The sequence below is a fragment of the Pollachius pollachius genome (assembly GCF_949987615.1).
Source record: "Pollachius pollachius genome assembly, chromosome: 6".
In the NCBI taxonomy this organism is placed as follows: Eukaryota; Metazoa; Chordata; class Actinopteri; order Gadiformes; family Gadidae; genus Pollachius; species Pollachius pollachius.
In genome coordinates, this window is record NC_136939.1 from 7391096 (window position 1) to 7411167 (window position 20072).

Here is a 20072-nt window from a genome sequence, read left to right on the forward strand (position 1 = left end):
GATGTAGGGTTAGTGTCAGGGGTTGAGGTAGGGTTAGTGTTAGGGTTAGGGTTAGGGTTAGAGGTAAGCTGAGGTAGGGTTAGTGTTTGGGGAGGTTGATGTACGGTTAGTGTTTGGGCTAGGTTGATGTTGGTAGACATATTGTCACCATGGTGATTGGTAGACTAAACACAATTGGCCATGTGGCCGATCATTAAAACCGTTAGCACACACACGCACGCACACACACACGCACGCACGCACGCACGCACGCACGCACGCACACACACACACACACACACACACACACACACACACACACACACACACACACACACAGCAAGTAACCTAGCTGTCCTTCTGAGAATGAAGAAGTGAACAAAAACAACCTGTAATTCATCTCTTCAATATTCACTGGCCTTCCCAGGGACGTAGAGTCAGAGGACTCTGAATCTAGGGCTAGAGGGCTCTGAATATAGAGCCAGAGCACTCAGAATTTAGAGCTCTGAGACTCTAAATGTAGTGCCATAGCACTCAGAGTCTCGAGCTTGAGCCCTTTGAACCTTGAGGAAGAGCCCCCTGAGTCTAGAGCTAGAGCACTCTGAGTCTAGGGGCAGAGTACTCTGAATGGAGGTCCAGAGCCCTCTTATTCTAGAGTAAGACCACTCCGAGTCTCCGTCTCGAGCACTCTGAACCTTGAGAAAGAGCACCCTGAGTGTAGAGTCAGAGCCCTCTCAGTCTAGGGGCTGAACAGCGAGATCCTGACTCTGTGTATCAGGCTTTAGATTTGACCCACGTGAGACTTTGAGGAGGCAGTTGTTGTCCCATGAGCAGTCTGGCAGAGACTCTAGCACCGGAAGCAGCGGGGGATGAGCAGAGCGTTTTGAAACTCACTTTCACTTCCCGTAGTGCAGTTATTTTCACCCACACATGCACATACATGCATGCACAATAACGGGACAGTCCTGAGTGGTGTATCTTCTTATGCCAACAACAATTATATATGACTTACTTGTATCTTTAACATTACAGTTTTTTATTGACTTAATCAGCCAAAATTGTATGCTTTATAAACATATCTTTTTTAAGGTGGTTAATAGTTCTGTTGACTGTTGTTCAGAAATGTTGTCATCTAGTTTCTACAGATAGTAGGTGCAGTTGTTACCTAGTTTAACTGGTATCATTCAATGGAGTGGAAAAGCTAAAATGATATGGTGTCATTTTATTGTTAAAAGCTGCAATTATATGGTGCTATTTTGTTCTCTAAGAAGGCGGTCATGAGTCATCTTCACCACCAAATTAATATAAATGTAATTCTTCTAATTGTGGAAGAACTGTTTTGCTGTTGCCATGGCGACGGGTGGTTTAATTAAGTTGCTGCTAATTAAAGCTAAAGGTCACCCTGCACCTACTGTGCACAGTATTACAATGTCATTGTCTTTGTATTAATATATAAGTTTCACAAGAAGCATTCTTGATATGATGGCCTAATTGTGGCTCAAAAGTTAACAAAAACTGAATCTTTGTGGAAACTGAATTTGAGATATGATTTCCGTACGGAAATATTCATCTGTTAACCTGTAATGCATGTTTAGGATTCCATATTTCATGAATGAATTTGAATGAATTTACCATTCATCTATTTAAACTTCTGTCACTTGTTTTTACAATGTTTAGCCACTACGACACCAAGCTGTAGATCGTACCTGCTAAAAAATATGTGAGAAATATAAGAGAAATATAAGAACCCTGTGAGAAATATAAGAACCTTCTGAGAGCGGAAAAAAATGCTAAACCTTTGGTCTTTTTCTGATTACCTTGTTTTTATTTGTTCTGTCTCTCTGTTATACCTGAGGACTTCTCTGCTGGTTCAGAAAATCCAAAAGTTATGATGGGTAAAGCGTGACAGCAGCTGTTTATCTTTACAACAACGAACCACCTTAACCTGCAGTCTACATTTTACATTTTATCCAGATACACTTTGAACACATCTTAATCATGTAAGAAGAAATGTAAGAATAAATTATTAAAATAGAAATATTTAATATCTACATGCATCTCTTGTTACATGCATGACTTATAGTCTAGGAAAGATATTCAAACAAGGTCTTGAGTAGGTCGTTTTTTATCTTTGAAGAAAAACATTGATGTAGTATTGAGGTAGATTTGGTCAAATAAATCGACATAACGGGCAGTGTACTCAAAAATATATTTTTTAAGAACACGATTTTTGGCTTCCGAAAATAAGAACATGTATTCTATCAAAATAGGCCAGGTTGTCCCCTCTAGTGGTTAACTTACTTTGGGGGGAACTTTGACCAAAATGTCCCACACCTGTGGCCAACAGTAAAACCCAGAAACAGTGTCCAGGTCACAAAATACATGAAATGAAACTCTACAGAGGGGTTTTGCTACAGAGCGTGCAATAAACACCTATCTTGCATCTGTCCGCTGCCTCATTTGTCTGGGCCATGTAATCCCATGGAGAGGACTTCTTAATTGGAGCAAATGGCTGTAGTTTCAGCACAGGGGTACTGCACTTTTAAAGGAAACTCAAACCGATAAGACCGTGAACAGAGCTGAAAGAGTAATCAAGCACATAACCAAACTATGTCTGTGGATCTCAGACATGCAAGTGCAATTTGCGACTGGCTAAAAGTGATGTCAGACTTTAGGAATCAAGGCCAGTGATGTATATTTTTTATCGTCTTTTGGACTTGAACACACTTGATGGAAACACGGTAAAAGAAATGATGGACAGAAAGGATTCTGCATTAAATTTATCTTGTTGCCACACATTTATATCTTAATGTATTTGTAAACTATAGATGCATAAGATTCATTGACTTAGTGTAATTTGACATTCTCTGTGACCATAAACTCTCAGCTATGGTTAGGTGTCTTGGTGACACCATTAAGGGGATGAAATAGCAACCTTACAGTAACTAGTCAACCCGCTCTACCTCCTGAACTAAGCCCCAATTTCATGGAGAAAAAGAAAAAGAAATAAACTTTAATGAAACTGATTTCATGAAGCTGGTCTTCCTCGTGTCCAGGAGTTCAATGAAATCAAACCAAAGGTCTTCCTAGCAGCATAGCAACACATCTGGACCACTTTTGGTTGTAACAGCTCCTCCACTTCAAAGAAGTAGGCCTTCATGAAGTTAACTATACCAGTAGGCCTACATGGAGTATAGCTATACCAGTAGGCGTACATGAGGTGGCTATATCAGTAGGCCTACATATGGTGGCTATACCAGTAGGCTTACATTATGTATATCTATTCCAGTAGTTCTACATGAATTATATCTATACAAGTATACCTACATTAGGTGGCTATACCAGTAGGCTTACATTATGTATATCTATTCCAGTAGGTCTACATGAAGTATATCTATACCAGTAGAACTACATGATGTAGCCTATATCTAAACCAGCAGGCATACATGAGGTATGCTATACCAGTAGGTCTACATTAAGTATTCCTATACCAGTAGGCTTACATGAGGGGATATACCATAAGCCAACATGAGGTGTACAGCAATGCTTTGCAGAAGACACGGTCATATCTACCATAATGAAAAATGAACTGAAAGGTGTTAAAAGGCTCCTGTGACATAATGTACTAAAATAACATTATTCCCATTTAACCGCTATGATCGGTTGCTATGGCCAACAGCGGTGCTGTCCGAAAGTCGAGGCTTTCAAATGTTGTTGGAGCTTTCTATAGCTAGAACGGGTCCGTTTTAAGACCTACAGGGCTTTCGATGTCTCCGTGCTCTGCTGCACATGCTTCACACATCTGCCCACGGCATCAGTAAATAGTAGGCTAACCCACAGAGCTAAACATATATTGTTTTCCTGTTTAAATAGAAACCCGTACTAGCTGAACATTGGCTACAATGAAACATCAAGTGGTCCATAGGAAAATAATATTTAATTAAAATAATTTGATAGGTAGACCAAATATGTTTTAATAAAAGTGTGTTTTGCCCTCAACTTCAGGTCATATTGTTTCTCATTTATTTAGAGCAAGAGGTTTATTTGACAACTCGGTCCCGTCATAACAGAAACGTTTTTCTTTTTATTATAGGCTAATATTAGACTCTTCTGAGTATTATTTTCGGACTATTCGGTCCTGCTGTACAGTTCCTCCTCATGGGACGGCTATCCTAAATGACAATAGTTCATCAATGCAGAAAGGGGTGCGTTTCCAGCATTTTTTTGACACTTCCTGATTTTAGAGGGCTGCAGGGTGCGCGCAAACATGTCCCGTCTGCACGCTGTGTTCCGCTCGTTGTAAAAGGCGGTTCAGGGCCGGGCGAGAGGAACACAATAGCTACCACGGTGTCGATCAAACGACCCCCTTATCGTTAAACGATAGGTGGGAAATAAAGACCACAGTGGGTTCCACAGTGACCGTTCAGAGCAGGACAGAAGGCGGTGCTGGCTCTTTCGGGACGACGGGAGGGCTCTCGCGGCGTGTTGTTCGGATTCAAACAGGTGTCTCGTGCTCTCCCATCAGCAGCTGGTTGAGCAGCAGAGATCCGCCCGCGAGGAGGCACCACCTCAGGTTCCTTCTGATTTCGACGCATTCCTCGTTGGTGGATACATTTTGGGGATTTTTTGTTATTTATTTCTCCATTACCTAAGACTAACGGGATAAGGAACTCATAATTAGGACAAAAGCATCAGATTATCCAAGCGACATAGCATTTAACCACCCCCCAGCCAGCTACCCCGACAGGTGGGAAGAGAGCTTTGGGACATCCCCCCCCCCTCCCACTCCACTCGCTTCTTCTCTTTCCCCAGCGGAGGAGACGAGGCGGTAACTGACATCCCCACGGGACGGCCCGACAGACCATTCTGTTAACAGGTGTGTGCGTGTGTGAGGGGCACACCGCACACTACCTCCTACCACCGGCTCATTGTTCTTCATCGAGCCCTTTGGTAGTCCCGCTCACCCCGCCGGTGCGCGAGAGCAGTGATGGAGCAAGCGTTTCATTTGAATTTCATTTAAAAACACGGATGCAAAATTTAGAACGTTTGGGTAATTTTCGTTTTTTTTTTTTGGCTTTGCTTGACGAGGAGGATACGACCCGAGTTGGTTGAAGAGCTCAGGGATTTTGTATAGGCTAACGACCAACATTCAAACTGGTCTCATCTGGACTGACCAAACAAAGTAGACATTTGTTTAGGGTGGTTAGCTTTGAGCATTTATCATGACGACCAGGAGACCCGCCGTGGATCCGGCGGGGACCGCCGACAACCAGCAAAGCCAGAGTCCCAAAAACCCCAGCCCCGACAACGGTGTGTCTGTGTCTGATGCAGCCGGGGCAGGGGTCGAGATGTTCCAGGAATGGTGCCTCCGGACCTACGGCGACTCAGGCAAAACCAAGACCGTCACCCGCCGTAAATACAACAAAATCATCCAGACCCTGACGCACATCGAGGACGACCACCGAGGCTGGATCTTCCGCGAGAAGAGCAACATCAACGCCAAATTCAAATTCTGGGTCAAGTCGAAGGGCTTCCAAGTGGGGTCGCTGCAGGAGGGGGTCGGCGGCTCCCCGGACAGAGCCGTGCTCTTCGTGCCCATCAAGGCTACGGTTAGTGCGTCTTCCTCTTTCACTTTCACTGGACCACTGCGCGCTTTGTCTAAGTGGGTTCCGTTTAATGGAGTGTGTGCGCGTCTGTACCAGCCGGTTTGCCTAAGAACATGAGTGCGTGTGTGTGTCTGTGTAAAAGTGTTTGCCTATATTTTAAAGGCTAGAGTTACACCACTTTCCCTGGCTTCACACAATTCAAAACACCTGTTCTGCATCGCTCTTAATCAGTATGGCTCCAGCCTAGATTGAAACGACACTTCTGTTTTATTGTATTATTATATCAACTTTCTTAGCATATTCTAGGACTAGCCTACGTTTCCCGAGATGGACTATACACGAACAACGTAAAGCTAATTTTATTTTACTTGACATAGTCTTACACTATTATTCATAGGCCGACTGTTCACTTAGACATATTAACTTAGTTGTTTTATGGCAAAGTACAGGCAATCCCTCCGAGCCTATCCTCGAAAACACCATGTCAGTTATAATTTGGCAGTGTTATTATTTTTTATTTAACATATTACGACAGGGCTGAGGCTATATCCGATCACATTTTCACTGTAACTAAATGGTTAGGCCCATACCAGAAGTAGATGCTCCTTGTCATGGGAGGGAAGTGATGATAAAGATAATATATCCGTTGAACAAACCCTGACCTTGGTATAAGTTGACTTGGTTAAACAGAACCTTCTTAATCAGTGAAGCAGAGCAGTGGGAGGAAACTTTGAATTAAGTGATCAAAACAGTCTTCTGTGGTTGTTTTCTTACATGTTATAGAAGTACTTTCAGGTTATATTTCGTGGGAAGGCTAAAATGACATTAGCCAAAGGATAACACAGTAAGCTCATGAACGCTTTCAATAAATGATGATGCATGATGAAAGATGAGGCCACTGTGTGATTTGTCTAATTGCGTCCTGCTGATTTAAAATTAAATAACGTTTTAGACTTGTTTGAGACCTTCACAACTTTGTTGCACCTTATACGTTTCCCTTTACGTGATCAATCATTGCCAGATAATTATTTGGAATAGGTTTCCAACAGGTCTTTAATTTGACCTGATCTTAATTCAGGTGTCAAGACTTCCCTGAAGAGCCCTCTGTTTTAATGATGCAATCCATTAACTAAAAAGTGAAGGCTCTGTCCACTGTAGGCTGCCAACTCGGAGATTTGGACAGGCCGGTTAGACTTTATTTGAGCGTGTTGAATGCGGGCCTCCACATGAAAAAACCCCAAAACAAGATCTTATCATGGTAACATGTCGCCGTTGCTCCGTCGTTCTAGCTTGCAAAGAAAACTCCGGTTCTACACTATCAAAACAGCTGGGAGCTTGGATTCATGCATTTATGTCCCTACGAACATATATTCTGATATATTTTGAAGAATGAAAATGTAACAAAAATGTTAAGTCGTAGAGATTCAGTCCATATGGTCTCAAGGAGAGTCAAGAGCAGAAAATTCAACCCTCTCAACATGATCATCATTGGAGATAAACACTCCTTAAATGCACAACAATAATGGGCTCTCTCACTTAAAGTTGCAGAACCCGCTCAAAGGTACACTCTCAAGTTATGAGATTGTTTCGCCCTTAACGGTCACCAGCGTTGAACAGATATGGCCGGCTTCCCTCCAGGAGGAAGTGGTGAGTTGGTCCTAAAAATAGTGACGAACTAGACGCTGGTGTCAACTCCATGTGATAACTGCTTCCCCCCTCTGCCGTGTTAACTCCCAGCAGGCCGAGTGACACAGAGAAGAAGAAGAAGAAGCTCATTTGGCAGTTTGTAGTCTGTAGGCACATGGTCTGTCACACATACTGTCACATGCAGCTGATGCCAAAGAGAGAACTATTGGGGTTGCAGTCGTCAATAGACACCATTAAATAAATTAACATTTGTAAAAAAAATAATAATAATGTCATATCTCCACTCCTACCTTTCCTATCCTATTTCATTAAGTAGTGTTAGATAATATAGAGGCATGAGAACCAAAACAACACTTTTTTCCGTTTTTTCAACACTTCTGTCAGCTAGTAGGTTGTAATACAGTGTTGTGTTTAATACATTTTGAATCAAAGCAGTATATAATCTATATTTATTCTGATCAGTATTCAAAAGCTTACGTCGCATGATGGTTGAAATACAATATATTGTTCTATAATTTGGATTGGAATATATACTTTTATAGTGATAATGTACATCTATAAAGTGCTGTGTGTCCTCAATGTAGTCATGAACATACGGCTTTTCGTTTGGATTGGGACATTCCAAAGATGGTGAACGTGCTGTGCCGTCTGGATCTGGCCACAGTCTCATCTGGTCGTACCAATATTTAACAATTAATCGCCGAAGGCGTAGGGAATAGTGAGGAATAGCCTATTTATGGCTTTTTACCTATTCCAATAAAGTTGTAAAGGTCTCAAACAAGTCTAAAAAGTTATTTAATTTAAAATCAGCAGCATGGAATTAGATAAATCACACAGTGGCTTAGGCCTCATCTTTCATCATGCTTCATCATTTATTGAAAGCGTTCATGAGCTTACTGTGTTATCCTTTGGCTAATGTCATTTTAGCCTTCCCACGAAATATAACCTGAAAGTACTTCTATAACATGTTAGAAAACAACCTGCTGGTGAGCAAGTCGTTTTAAGCCCATGTCTGTCTTGCTAGGAGTCTTCTGCAGTTTTTTTCAGAATGTTTTGATCAGTTAATTCGAATCAAAACAAGTTTCCTCCCACTGCTCTGCTACTGATTAAGAAGATTCTGTTTAACCAAGTCAACTTACACCAAGGTCAGGGTTAGTTCAACAGATATATTATATTTATCATAACTCCCCTCCCATGACAAGGAGCATCTACTTCTCTTATAGGCCTAACCATTTAGTTACAGTGAAAATGTGATCGGATATAGCCTCAACCCTGTTGTAATGTTTTAAATAAAAAATAATAGCAACATTGCCAAATTATAACTGACATGGTTTGTTGGAGGATAGGCTCGGAAGGACTGCCTGCACTTTGCCGTAAAACAACCGAGTTAATGTGTCTAAGTGAACAGTCGGAGACGCAGAGTGAGGTTGGTAAAATCCATAAACTGTGTGTGCGTGCGTGTGTGTGTGCATGTGAGTCTGGTGTATGTGGGTGTGCATGTTTGAGTATGGTGTGTTTGCATATCTGTGTGTGTGTGTGTGTGTGTGTGTGTGTGTGTGTGTGTGTGTGTGTGTGTGTGTGTGTGTGTGTGTGTGTGTGTGTGTGTGTGTGCTATTGACATGGTCCTCTGTTAGCAGTACAAGAGGGCCAATTTGTAGTGTCATAGAATTGCATTGCAAGTCAAGGTTAGTTTTATTTTGGGAGACAATAAAACAGGCAACAGGTATACAGGCCAGGCTCAAATAAGTAAGACAACTAATGGAATGTACTCCCTCACTAATGCACACCCTGCACCCTTCATGCATCTTGCCCCTCCCTCCCTCTGGGCCTCTGTCTATCCTCCTCAGGTTGAATGGTGATCGTTGAGTTACCTTGAGGGGGCTTGGCTCTGGAGCTATTAGCATTCTTCACATAATTTAACACCTGTAAAGAACGTTATTTTTTCTAGTACACCATTTTTTGCATTTCTTTAAAACTGGTGAAAAACGTTTTTTAGCCGTAAAATCCCCCAAAATGGAATTGCCCCATCTGGCTTGTTTTGAATCTGCTGATGGACACAGTCTGAGAATTGTGTTGCTGTGAGAGTTTCCATTTGATGGGAACCGAAAATAAGACAGAAAAGTGCAGGAAAGTGAAAGAAGACACAATTTTCTGTGTGTGTGTGTGTGTGTGTATCCTGTCACTCTCTGCTTGGGTTCAACTTTGGGGCAGATGAAGGTTTAAATGAACACATATAACACATTGACACAGCCTCAACAACAACCCAGGGCCATATTGTTCACAGTTTATTTAAGGACTTCCTGCAATTTACATGTTTTCAAATAGCAGACACACATAATATACAATCAGTATTAGAGACACTATGAACTTGCGATACAGTGTGGGATGCTGCAGGAACCAGTAAGTCATATCGCTTAATGGAACAGTACACTATCGGAGCAATTTTACCATAGTGTCATGGATAAGTTGATTGGTAGACCCTGTAGGGTAGAGAGGCAAGCACTTTTGACGTTTTCAACACTATCAAACAATGGTCAAAGCACTTTTAGACTTTATATAAAAAAAGATGGCAGTTTCCTCCACATTTTCATTGAAGATCATGAAATATTTGGCTCATCTTTTGGCTCAGTTTTTGTATTTTGTGAATACAATACCCTTTTCTTCCGATATGAAGATGTGTGGGGCCATGCCGTACTGCATGTGTTAAGCAGGGCGAGCTACGGCCACCACCAGCAAACCTTTTTTAAAAATATATTTTTTTGATGTGATCAGGTTCAACAAATTTGTTTAATTGTTTTATATATATAGACTATATACTCAGGGGGCAATACATCAAATCGATAATACTTTACATTAGGTAGGTCTACATTAATCAACCATTAATTAACATTAGTTTACGCAGTAATAAGCATAAATATATAGCTTAAGCATAGGGGTACGGCTTCAGGGTCAAAGTTAGGATAAATAATGTATGAGTTATTATCTTCAGTGAACGTGAATGCCATTACCTTAGTTAATATGAACACCATTTGAAAACATGTGTTTGGCATTTACTGTTGACTGTTCAACATTACTGGAATGCACCAGTCTATGTTTCTGCAGTGTATTTTATTTTCCACTGTCTGTTTGTGAGATATGTGAGGTGATACGATCTAACACTATGAGACGGAGATGGAATTCAGAAAGGATCAAATGTAGCAGATGATCAATTTTGTGAAAAAAACAAAAACAGGTGTACACGTGTGCCTGCATGTGCGTGCGTGTACACATGCATGTGTCTGCACATGCATGTGTGTGTGCTTGGAGACACTGGGGCAAGGGCTCTTCGTGGTCAGGGTGGAAGGTGAAGGTTCAGGTGATTAACAACCTAACATCACACATGGTTGGCTGTGAGGGCCTTCTCCCCAGACTTGTTTCTCCTTCTGTATAATGAGTATCCACTTAGTGTTGCTGCTGGTGGAAGTGAGAATGGTCCATCTTGTTAGAGCTGGAATACTTTTGTGTGTATTTTAGACCTGTCTATCAGAATTATGAGGTTAATGTAACCTAGGGTTCTAGGCTTTATATTCCTGCAATACTTTAATGGTTGAAATGCATCTGATTGAGCCATTCAGATAGCAGAGTTAGTTTAAAGAATACGTTTCAGGAAGTTTACATCAAAGGTCCGCTCTGCTATCCTCTGAAGTCATTATTTTGTAGATGGGCTGCCTAGATGCGTTTTGATTGGTGAAGGTGTGACTGGGTGATTAGGGCATGATTGGCTGTTGACAGTAGTTATGATATCCAAGGAGTCAGCTGGGGTCAAGCTATCGCTGTAGAAGATAGAGAGTGAGACCACATACACACACACACACATACACACATACACCCACACACACACACACACATCTACACATGAACACATACACACATACCAATACACACACACAGAGGCAGCCTTGTGCACACCTCCCCCCCCTGGCATTCTACGGTTGCCATGGTGACAGAATAATAGCAGCAGTCTTAATTAGGCCGGGGTGCCTCATTCACCTTGACTCCTCCGGACCTCTTAACGCCTCCTCACCTGAATGACCGACAGCAAGGCTAGCACCTGGGCCATAGCGCTGGACCATAACGGGGGTCCACAACACAGGCCCATAATGGGGCTCCATATTGGACCTAATGAACTAGCTAGTATAGGACTACGTTTGGGCTTATTTATTTAGTAGTTGTGGTTTTGTTTGATATTCGCTGTACAGCATTCAGCCTCTTGAAAGCCTATTATCATCCAGCGACCTACAACGGCCAAATTGAAAAAGATTTGCCTTACACATGTCGACAATATCTCTATCAAACGGTGTCTTTGTTTACTAGTTTCGGTAATACAAAGAACAACCCTAAACCACAATTGAGCAGTCTTCTCCTTTTACTCCCCCTTTCTAAGATAATCTTGCATTTTTCATTGCTGACTCTTTATTTCCAACCCTTCACTAAATTGATTTATTTTAGCTATTCTGACAGACGTCTGACTTAAGCACACACAGCCTGTGTCAATCAGGATGGCGTTATGGTTAGTATGTGGCTAGTAGTAGTGTTATGGTCTATTGCTAGTGGTGTTATAGTTAGTTTGGCGTGTGGTGTGGTGTTATGATCTTTTTCTTTATTTATTAATTTGTATGCTGGCAAAACTTAAAAAGTTTTAGATAGCATTGAGATATCTTGAACGCCAATATACAAGTTTTTCCCCAATGTGTCCACAGAAACACAAGACTATAAATGGGGATCACAATAAAATCGTTATTTTCTTTTCTGGCTTACAGTTAGTACTTCATTGTTGCTCTTTTATAATAAGATGGTTAGGATTGCTTATCTTACTTCCTCAACGTGTGGAATAGGGGTCAGGGCTGTAGTAGGACAAATGATGCACTCTTTATCATGCTGCTTCCTCATCACCTCTCCCTCGCCCCTATCTCCCCCTCTCCCTCCCCCTGCAGGAACAGTTCTGCTTTCCTCTTGCTCCAGGACCCCCCACAGAACCGCGTGGCCCCCCTTTCTCCCCAGCCTGTTCCCCCCCCCCCCCCCCCTCCCTCCCTCCCCATCATACTTCGATGCCCCTGCACCCAGCAGCTGGATGATTAGCTCATCGCTAAGCTCTTTGCCCTCTCTTTTTTTGGCCAATAGCTGTTAGCAAATGTAAGCTGTCTGTTTAGTGGCCTATTGCTGTGGGTATGACATAGCCTGTTCATCCGTTTGATGGCACAAGCCAGTTTGCATGGGTTGGCCTGATGTGTTTTTTGTAGCACAAAGCTTTTACAACGTGCTCTTCTCTGATCTGTTTTCAGCGTGTATAGAGCTAGAAAGGTATTGTCGGAGTTAGCCCACTTATAAACATATTGTTGGGTTTAATTTCATGTAGGACTAGACTTGGAGTGGCCACACAAAGGATTGTGATATTTAAATAATGTGTGAATCTCAATCTCGACTGCTATTGACTCGGGAAAAAATGAGGTGTTCATTCTATAAGTCGATGTTAAACGTCGCAACAGTTTTCAAAGCAAGCTGTGCAGCTGAATAAAGGTGATTATGCACGTGCAGTATGCAGACATTGTACATTTACCTTGCTCTCATATCTTCAGGGTTTTTCTTTATGTAGTCCCCATTTCAGTCCACATGATATCATGCGCTATAATAGATCACCAGGTGTGTGTGTATGTGTGTGTGTGTGTGTGTGCGTGTGCGTGTGCGTGCAATGTTATTTAATTGTGTACATCACAGCGAAATACACTTAATCAGTTATCAATTAGGGTGCTCAAACACAGCGTGTGTGTGTGTGTGTGTGTGTGTGTGTGTGTGTGTTTTGAAGGGAATAAGGGGTTATATAGGAAGGAATCTTGGTGGTGTGTTGGGGGAGGGGGAGGAGGGGGGCGTTAAATGGACCCCTAGCGTATCCTAGCAACAGGCTTGTTTGGAAGAGAGAGGTCCTATGTGGTGTGATATATGTATAGTTATGTAGCCATATTCAAAATTCATGATCGCTGAATATGATTTTAATTTAAGAATCAATGGCTGTTATATGTTTTTATTGTTTGATATATTTTAACATTTCTATGTACTAGCTTTTACTTTTGGTTATTGATGGCCACCTCTGTCAAACTTTAAGACAATATTACAAATAGATAGTCTATCTCTCTCTGCGTCTCACTCTCTCTCTAAATCTCTCTCTCTCTCTCTCTACATCTCGCTCTACATCTCTTGTTCATGTGTGCCCTGACGTCTGTATTTGTGCATGCTTGATGGGGGTACGAGGAGGGAATCAGAGTACTTCCCAGCATTGTTTCTTTCATCAGTGGAGACCTCTTCATCAAAACCATCATCGCCAGGGCCTCTCCTCTTCCCTCTCCCCTGCCAGTTCACTTGTTAGGGACTGAGGGGGGATGGAGTTTGGCAACTAAGTCAATGGTCTGGTAGATGGAAGCTGGTTGCCATAGAAACCCTGGTTGCCTGAATGCTGCAACAGAGTTGGAGGAGGTGGGGCCGATGGTGGAGTCAAGAGTGAGAGATGAACGGGAAGTAGACCTGCTGGCTGGAGGTTAAACACACATTCTAATGGACGCTGAGTGGACGACGGATGAATGATATCGTTTCAACCATGTGAATTCGATTTTTCCGCAATTGTTTCCATGCATTGACGATGAGTGTTATATATGATATAGTATGCAATGTGATCTCTGGTTTATCATGGCAGTAAAGCACGTGTGTGTGTGTGTGTGTGTGTGTGTGTGTATGTGTGTGTGTGTGTGTGTGTGTGCGTGCGTGCGTGTGTGTGTGTGTGTGTGTGTGTGTCTACCATCTGGTAAAGAGTACCCTGGGACACCGCTTATGAATAATGAGGACACTCATCTCCCACACCGTCTTACCCTCACATGCGTACTCCCATTCATCCTCTAATTTCCTCTCTCTGTTTGGGGGAGTGGGTCACATGATCACAAGGACTGAACCCAATATAAAATATAAATATTCGTACTACTTTTTTTTATTGTTATGTCAGCATAAACCCAAACATGCTTACAGATGCACTTACATACAGACCTATTCACATGTGTGTGCTTGTGTGTTTGTTCAAGGGGGTCGCATGACCATGAGGGAGAAACCAAAATAATCACAAACACATACACACACGCAAACACACGCACACGCGCACACACTCTCTTCCAGTACTGTCCCATGAGGTTGGCCTTCAATCCGTTGCCATAGCAGCAGCAAGCTTGGCCTTTCTCTGTCAGTCGTAGGGAGTGTGTGTGTGTGTGTGTGTGTGTGTGTGTGTGTATGTGTGTTCTTGCACCACCTGTTGTCTACATAGACATTTTGACTACAGTCTACGGAGACCCTGGCAAGCAAAAATCTCATTTGTCCCCCAAGATCTCACTCTAATACACACTCTAGTCTAGCACCGACTCTGTCCTCTTACACACACACACGCACACGCACACGCACACACACAGACCCCATGTCCCCCCCCCCTCTCTCTCACACACTCTACAGCCGCCTTTCCCACGTCCTGCCTCACACACCTCTCCCACGGCCTTGTGGGAGACGGGCAGGTCCCCTAGGCCTCCATGTATTCCCTGTGTGTGTGTGTGTTTATTGCATAGGTAGTTCGCAGGTTTTTATTTTAGGTCTGAAGGCTGTGAACGATTTATATATTTTTCATTTTTTTTAATCATTTGTTATATAACAATTTAAATGTACGGCACGGAAAAAAAGTACATTTACATGACCAAATCAGGAAAAGATTCAACATCAGATATAATCGTAAATTGTCAAACATAAAAATAGTCAAAATTAAAATGGATATATTCTCCCTCTCTCATTTAGTGTATAGACGGTGTAGCCGGGTCCGACCCGTCTCTGAAGCGCGTGGCCATTGTGGAGGACTTCTTTGACATCATCTACGCCATGCACGTGGACATCTCCTCAGATCCTGGGAAGAGCCCTAAACACGCCGGGCAGAAGAAGACCTACAGAGCTGTGAGTTCCTTCTCCAAAGCACCACACACACATGTGAGGTCAACCCTACAACAAGAGTTTTAGCATTAAAACGTCACCTATACAACAGAGGCATGTCACCAATATCTGCATAGTTTTAGTCTGAAGTAGCGTTAAATCACCCTATAAATGGAGCATTAAGTATCATTATATCACCTTTACAATTAAAGCATACATATTATTGCATGAGCTATCCAACTATAGTGTATAGAGCCATTACATCAGCTATACAACTGCAATTTCATCCCTATACAATTTGAGTGTGAAGTATTATAACATTGGCTATGCAACTAGAGTGTTATCACCCTATACTTAGAGCATAAAGTATCATAACAATCCTTTTAACGTTGCAAAGCACTAGAGTATTAGAGCTGAAAAGTGAATATACTGTATAACCATCCTGCATGCAGTTGACTTCCTCCAAAAAGATAAGAAAATACATGAGATAATAACACACCACTCGATGACAGCAGACCGGGTGTGGATGTGGCGTGTGTGTGGGGGTGGTGAATAGATCACGCTTTTGATGGAAATGAGTTCAAATAATGTTTTTTTCATACTCAATATACATACCATAAATACGTTCTTGAGAAGGAAACCATGGATTTCCCTTGCCATTGAGGTGACAGGCGAACTCTCACTTGATATTAAGCTCCCATAAGATATGAAACTCTTCTGTGTCAAGCTGTAACCCAGGGGACAGAACGCTGCTGTCCCAGTACTCCCAGTAAAGATGCATCAGACCATTGTGTCATTAAGACTATTTCCAAGAGAAAGGTCTAGCCTCACTTCTGGATTTCTTAGGAGTGTCCATGCCTTGCTGAAGGGGACCTCAGAAGAAACGGCACGAATTCCCCCATTGATCCTCAGGACTCTGTTGTGGGACCCTTTGGTGGCCTGCCTCTTTCTCTTACCGTCCCTTAAACACCTGAATCACTCTGGCTCACTCTGGCTCCCCCAAACCCATCCTCCTCCTTTAAAACGTAGTCGTCCCGTATGTCTATCGTGCATGTTGTGCCATCGCTCTCCCCCACTCTCTCTTCCTCCTCTGTCAGTATCGTTTCCTCTTTCAGTAGCTCAGTGTGTAAGAGCCCAGGCTATTGCCAAGGCTAAATAAAGTCGCAATGGTGTAACTGTTCAACTCGCCCGTAGTACTAGCCCGATCGATATGGATTTCAATAACGCGCGATAAAATCACGCCCCATAGCGGATATATTCTACAAATGTTGTTCCTAGGGCTTACCATCGCCACTCTCAAAACCCCTCCCACTCCCCCCCCTAGCCAGCCGAGCTACACTACTTAGCATCACACAGCTGCACACGAGAGTCGACAGAACACTGTTATTATCATCTTTCAATTTGGTTAAGTCTCCCGCCTACCAACTGGGAGGGGCTTAACACATTGCGCCCTTAACACCTGCCGCCAACCAATTTCAGATAGATTTGAACATATTGCAGCAGTTAAAAATAATCCAGGGTAACATATTAAAACAAATGTTTGGTGGGTAGGAGTCACAAGCCTGAAAGTGAATTTTGGACCCTGCCTTCAGGTTGATATGGCAACCCACCCAATTACACAGCACCTGTCATTTTTATTCACAATTACATACAAATCTCTCTAGTTTTTACTGTCGGTCTTACTAACTGATCTGTTATGATCAAAGGTGTGAAAGAGGAGATTGGACCACACCCTTGGTGCGCACACACACAAACAAACACAAACACACACAAAATTGAACCTATCCTGTCCTGGGGCTCTGTTGGGGACACCGCCCTCTATTGGCCAAAGGTGGCAACTACATCTGTTGCCACCCGAGTCTCAGTTATCATTATGGGCGAGAGTATGTGTAAGTTATTGTTTTACGGTCGCTAAATCCACTATGGATGCTCCCAGACCGCCCTTGTAGAGCCAGAAGAAGGAGCCAGAAGGTCATACTGGTCTCTAATGATGCTAGGCTGTAATAAGGTTCCTTATTCCCTAACCTGCTCCTCCCCCCATCATCTCTTTAATCTGTTGCCTCCCCAAAACCCCCCCACCCCCTACTCAGCCAGCATGGCACAGCCTAGAGTCGTCCCTACGCCCCACACACATACGGATCACAGCTGTGTGTGTTCGGCTGTGCACACACACACACACACACACACACACACACACACACACACACACACACACACACACACACACACACACACACACACACACACACACACACACACACACACACACACACACAGACGTACACGCGCACACACACACACACACGTACACGCACACACACACCCTGCTGCTCAGCTAGATAACCCTACTCCCTGTCTCTCTCCTTCACCCTGCTCACCCGATGTCTCTTGCCCCACAGATAGCGGAGACCTATGCGTTTCTGCCCAGGGAGGCAGTGACCCGCTTCCTGATGAGCTGTGGAGAGTGTCAGAAGAGAATGCACATCACCACCACCGGTCTGGAGTCGAAAGGTACCTGTCTGTCTGGACTACAGTTTGAAGCTATCTCTCCGTCTGTATGTCTGTCTGGACTAGAGTCTAAAGGTACCTCTCCGTCTGTATGTCTCGACTGGAGCATAAAGGTACCCGTCTGTCCGTCTGTCCGTCTGTCTGCCTGTCTGGACTGGAGTCTAATGGTACCAGTCTTTCTCTCTGGACTACACTATAAACTTAAAGGTACCTGTCTGTGTTTCTGTCTGTCTAGAATGGGGTCAAAAGGTGTGTGTGTGTGTGTATGAGAGAGTGTTTGTGTCTGTATGGACTTGAGTCTAAAGGCAGCTGGCTCTCAAGTCTTTGCTTCCAAAACATAGTGCACATTGGACTGTCTATTTCAGTGTCCATCAGCAGCCATCCTCATACCATCATAACATCAAAACGTGGGTTTGAATATGGAGACTGTTATTGCAACCTTTTAAACAGACTTGCGAAGGCTCAGCACTGAGTCAAATCCAGGGTTGTTCATGGACGCACCGTGGATACCATGATTTTACAGCCAGTCAAGTACATTCATAATGTCTTCACATAGCTCAGATCAACAGAGGTTTACAGTAAACCCTCTGTTATTAAACTGTTGCCTGGAATCATGATGTCATATTCACCATAATGCGGTTCCAGCGTCTACAAACCTGATTACCAGAGTCTTGTCAGTGTAGTTTGCCTTGATGCTCAGGCCCTCAAACACCTTCTGCCCTACAGCATGGTTGTCATGGCGGTTGCCATGGTGTCTCAGGGGGCAACATCTGCTGGGATGTATGTGGGGAGGGTTTTTCTTGAAAGGAAAACACTCAAATTCTAACGTGAATGAGCCTCACTTTCAACATGGGTATCCACAGAGTCGGTTCATCTGTCCCTCTGCCTGCTGTAGAGAGAGAGAAAGAGTGCGAGAGAGAGGCTGATACCCATGTTGAAAGTAAGGCTTTTTCCCCATAAGGTGTCAACATTTGTTTGTTTGTTTGCTGTGCAAAGAAGGGAACACCCTCCTCCAGCATTCCCTGTCTGTCTGTCTGTCTGTCTGTCTGTCTGTCTTCCTTCTGTTTCTACACTCTATTTCTCTTAATGATATACTCCCTGCTCATCCCTTCACCCCCCATCTCTCATTTCACCGGGGTGTCGTTCCAGGGTCCCCCCTCTCTCCTCAATTAGCCTAATTAGCAGCGTTTAACAAAGAGTGGGGAACAAGCACACATTTGCATGGTTGCAAGGAAAATAGCCTTGGTTGTAAAACTGATCTACTGCTCCCAACTACACATCATGACGTTTACACTTCATTCACGATAATGGTCTAGTAACAATAAATAATGCAATTAAGAAAATCAAAGTAAATCCCAGATCAAAAGACAGCTTCTTTCTGCACATATAAAATGCCAGCTTTGTATTTCATAACAGTAATATTGACTGTAAAATCCTAGTCAAATGGTGTGTCTGTAACGTTCTGTACACACGTGCGCATGTGTTTTTAAATGCGTCTACATCTCTTATCTCTTTGTGTGTGTGTGTGTGTGTGTGTGTGTGTGTGTGTGTGTGTGTGTGTGTGTGTGTGTGTGTGTGTGTGTGTGTGTGTGTGAGCGCCAGGCAGGGGACCGATCACCATAGTGTCGGAAGGCAATTAGCTGCCCTCTTTCCAACTCAAAGCACAACACACACACACACACACACACACACACACACACACACACACACACACACACACACACACACACACACACACACACACACACACCTCAAAAGCCTCAGCATCGCAATGCTAGAGTCACTCCCACTAAAGTTCAGCTGTGAATTATTAAATGCAGCTAATCACTGTGGACTGGGGCTATGTTTAATTGGCAGGCAGCAGGCGTACGTGTCCCTATGTGGAGGTTTAGCGTATGTCTATATGTGGAGGTTTAATGTATGTATTCATGTATGTCCTTGCACTTGTCTTATAAGGATGGGCATGTACTGGTTTCGGCGCATCCCCCAGATGAAGAATGCATGACTCATTAAGAGGACTTTGGTTTGACAAAAATATAAGAAATACAAATCGTACAATTTTCAAAGTGCTTGGACAATTAGTAAATAATGTTTAATCGTTAAGTACTGCTTTTTACCTGTATTTCATATGATTAGGTTCTAGCTTGTTAAGACTCGGTCTGTGCTTCTGCTTGTCGGTGTTAATCATTCAAAGGATGAGAGTATTTCCATAAGACGGCAGGGATCCCGTAGCACCGGAGGGGCGGGATTCTGAATATGGTCAAGACGCAGACGCAGTCTTTCACCAGAGTCCCAGAGTTTTTTCAAAACCACAGCATGTGCCACCGGCCACAGCAAGAAAACAGTAGC

At 43.1% G+C, this 20072-nt stretch overlaps 1 protein-coding gene across 1 annotated transcript in view; it reads left to right on the forward strand.

Moving 5' to 3' along the window:
* The first annotated feature begins 4755 nt into the window (after positions 1 to 4755).
* LOC307076575 (nucleolar protein 4-like) overlaps positions 4756 to 20072 on the forward strand; it is a 62582-nt gene continuing 47265 nt past the window's right edge. The window contains 3 exon segments of the mRNA XM_079737617.1: positions 4756 to 5588; positions 15087 to 15239; positions 17615 to 17726. Of these exon segments, the coding sequence (XP_079593743.1) occupies positions 5202 to 5588; positions 15087 to 15239; positions 17615 to 17726 (652 nt within the window). The 5' untranslated portion in view covers positions 4756 to 5201.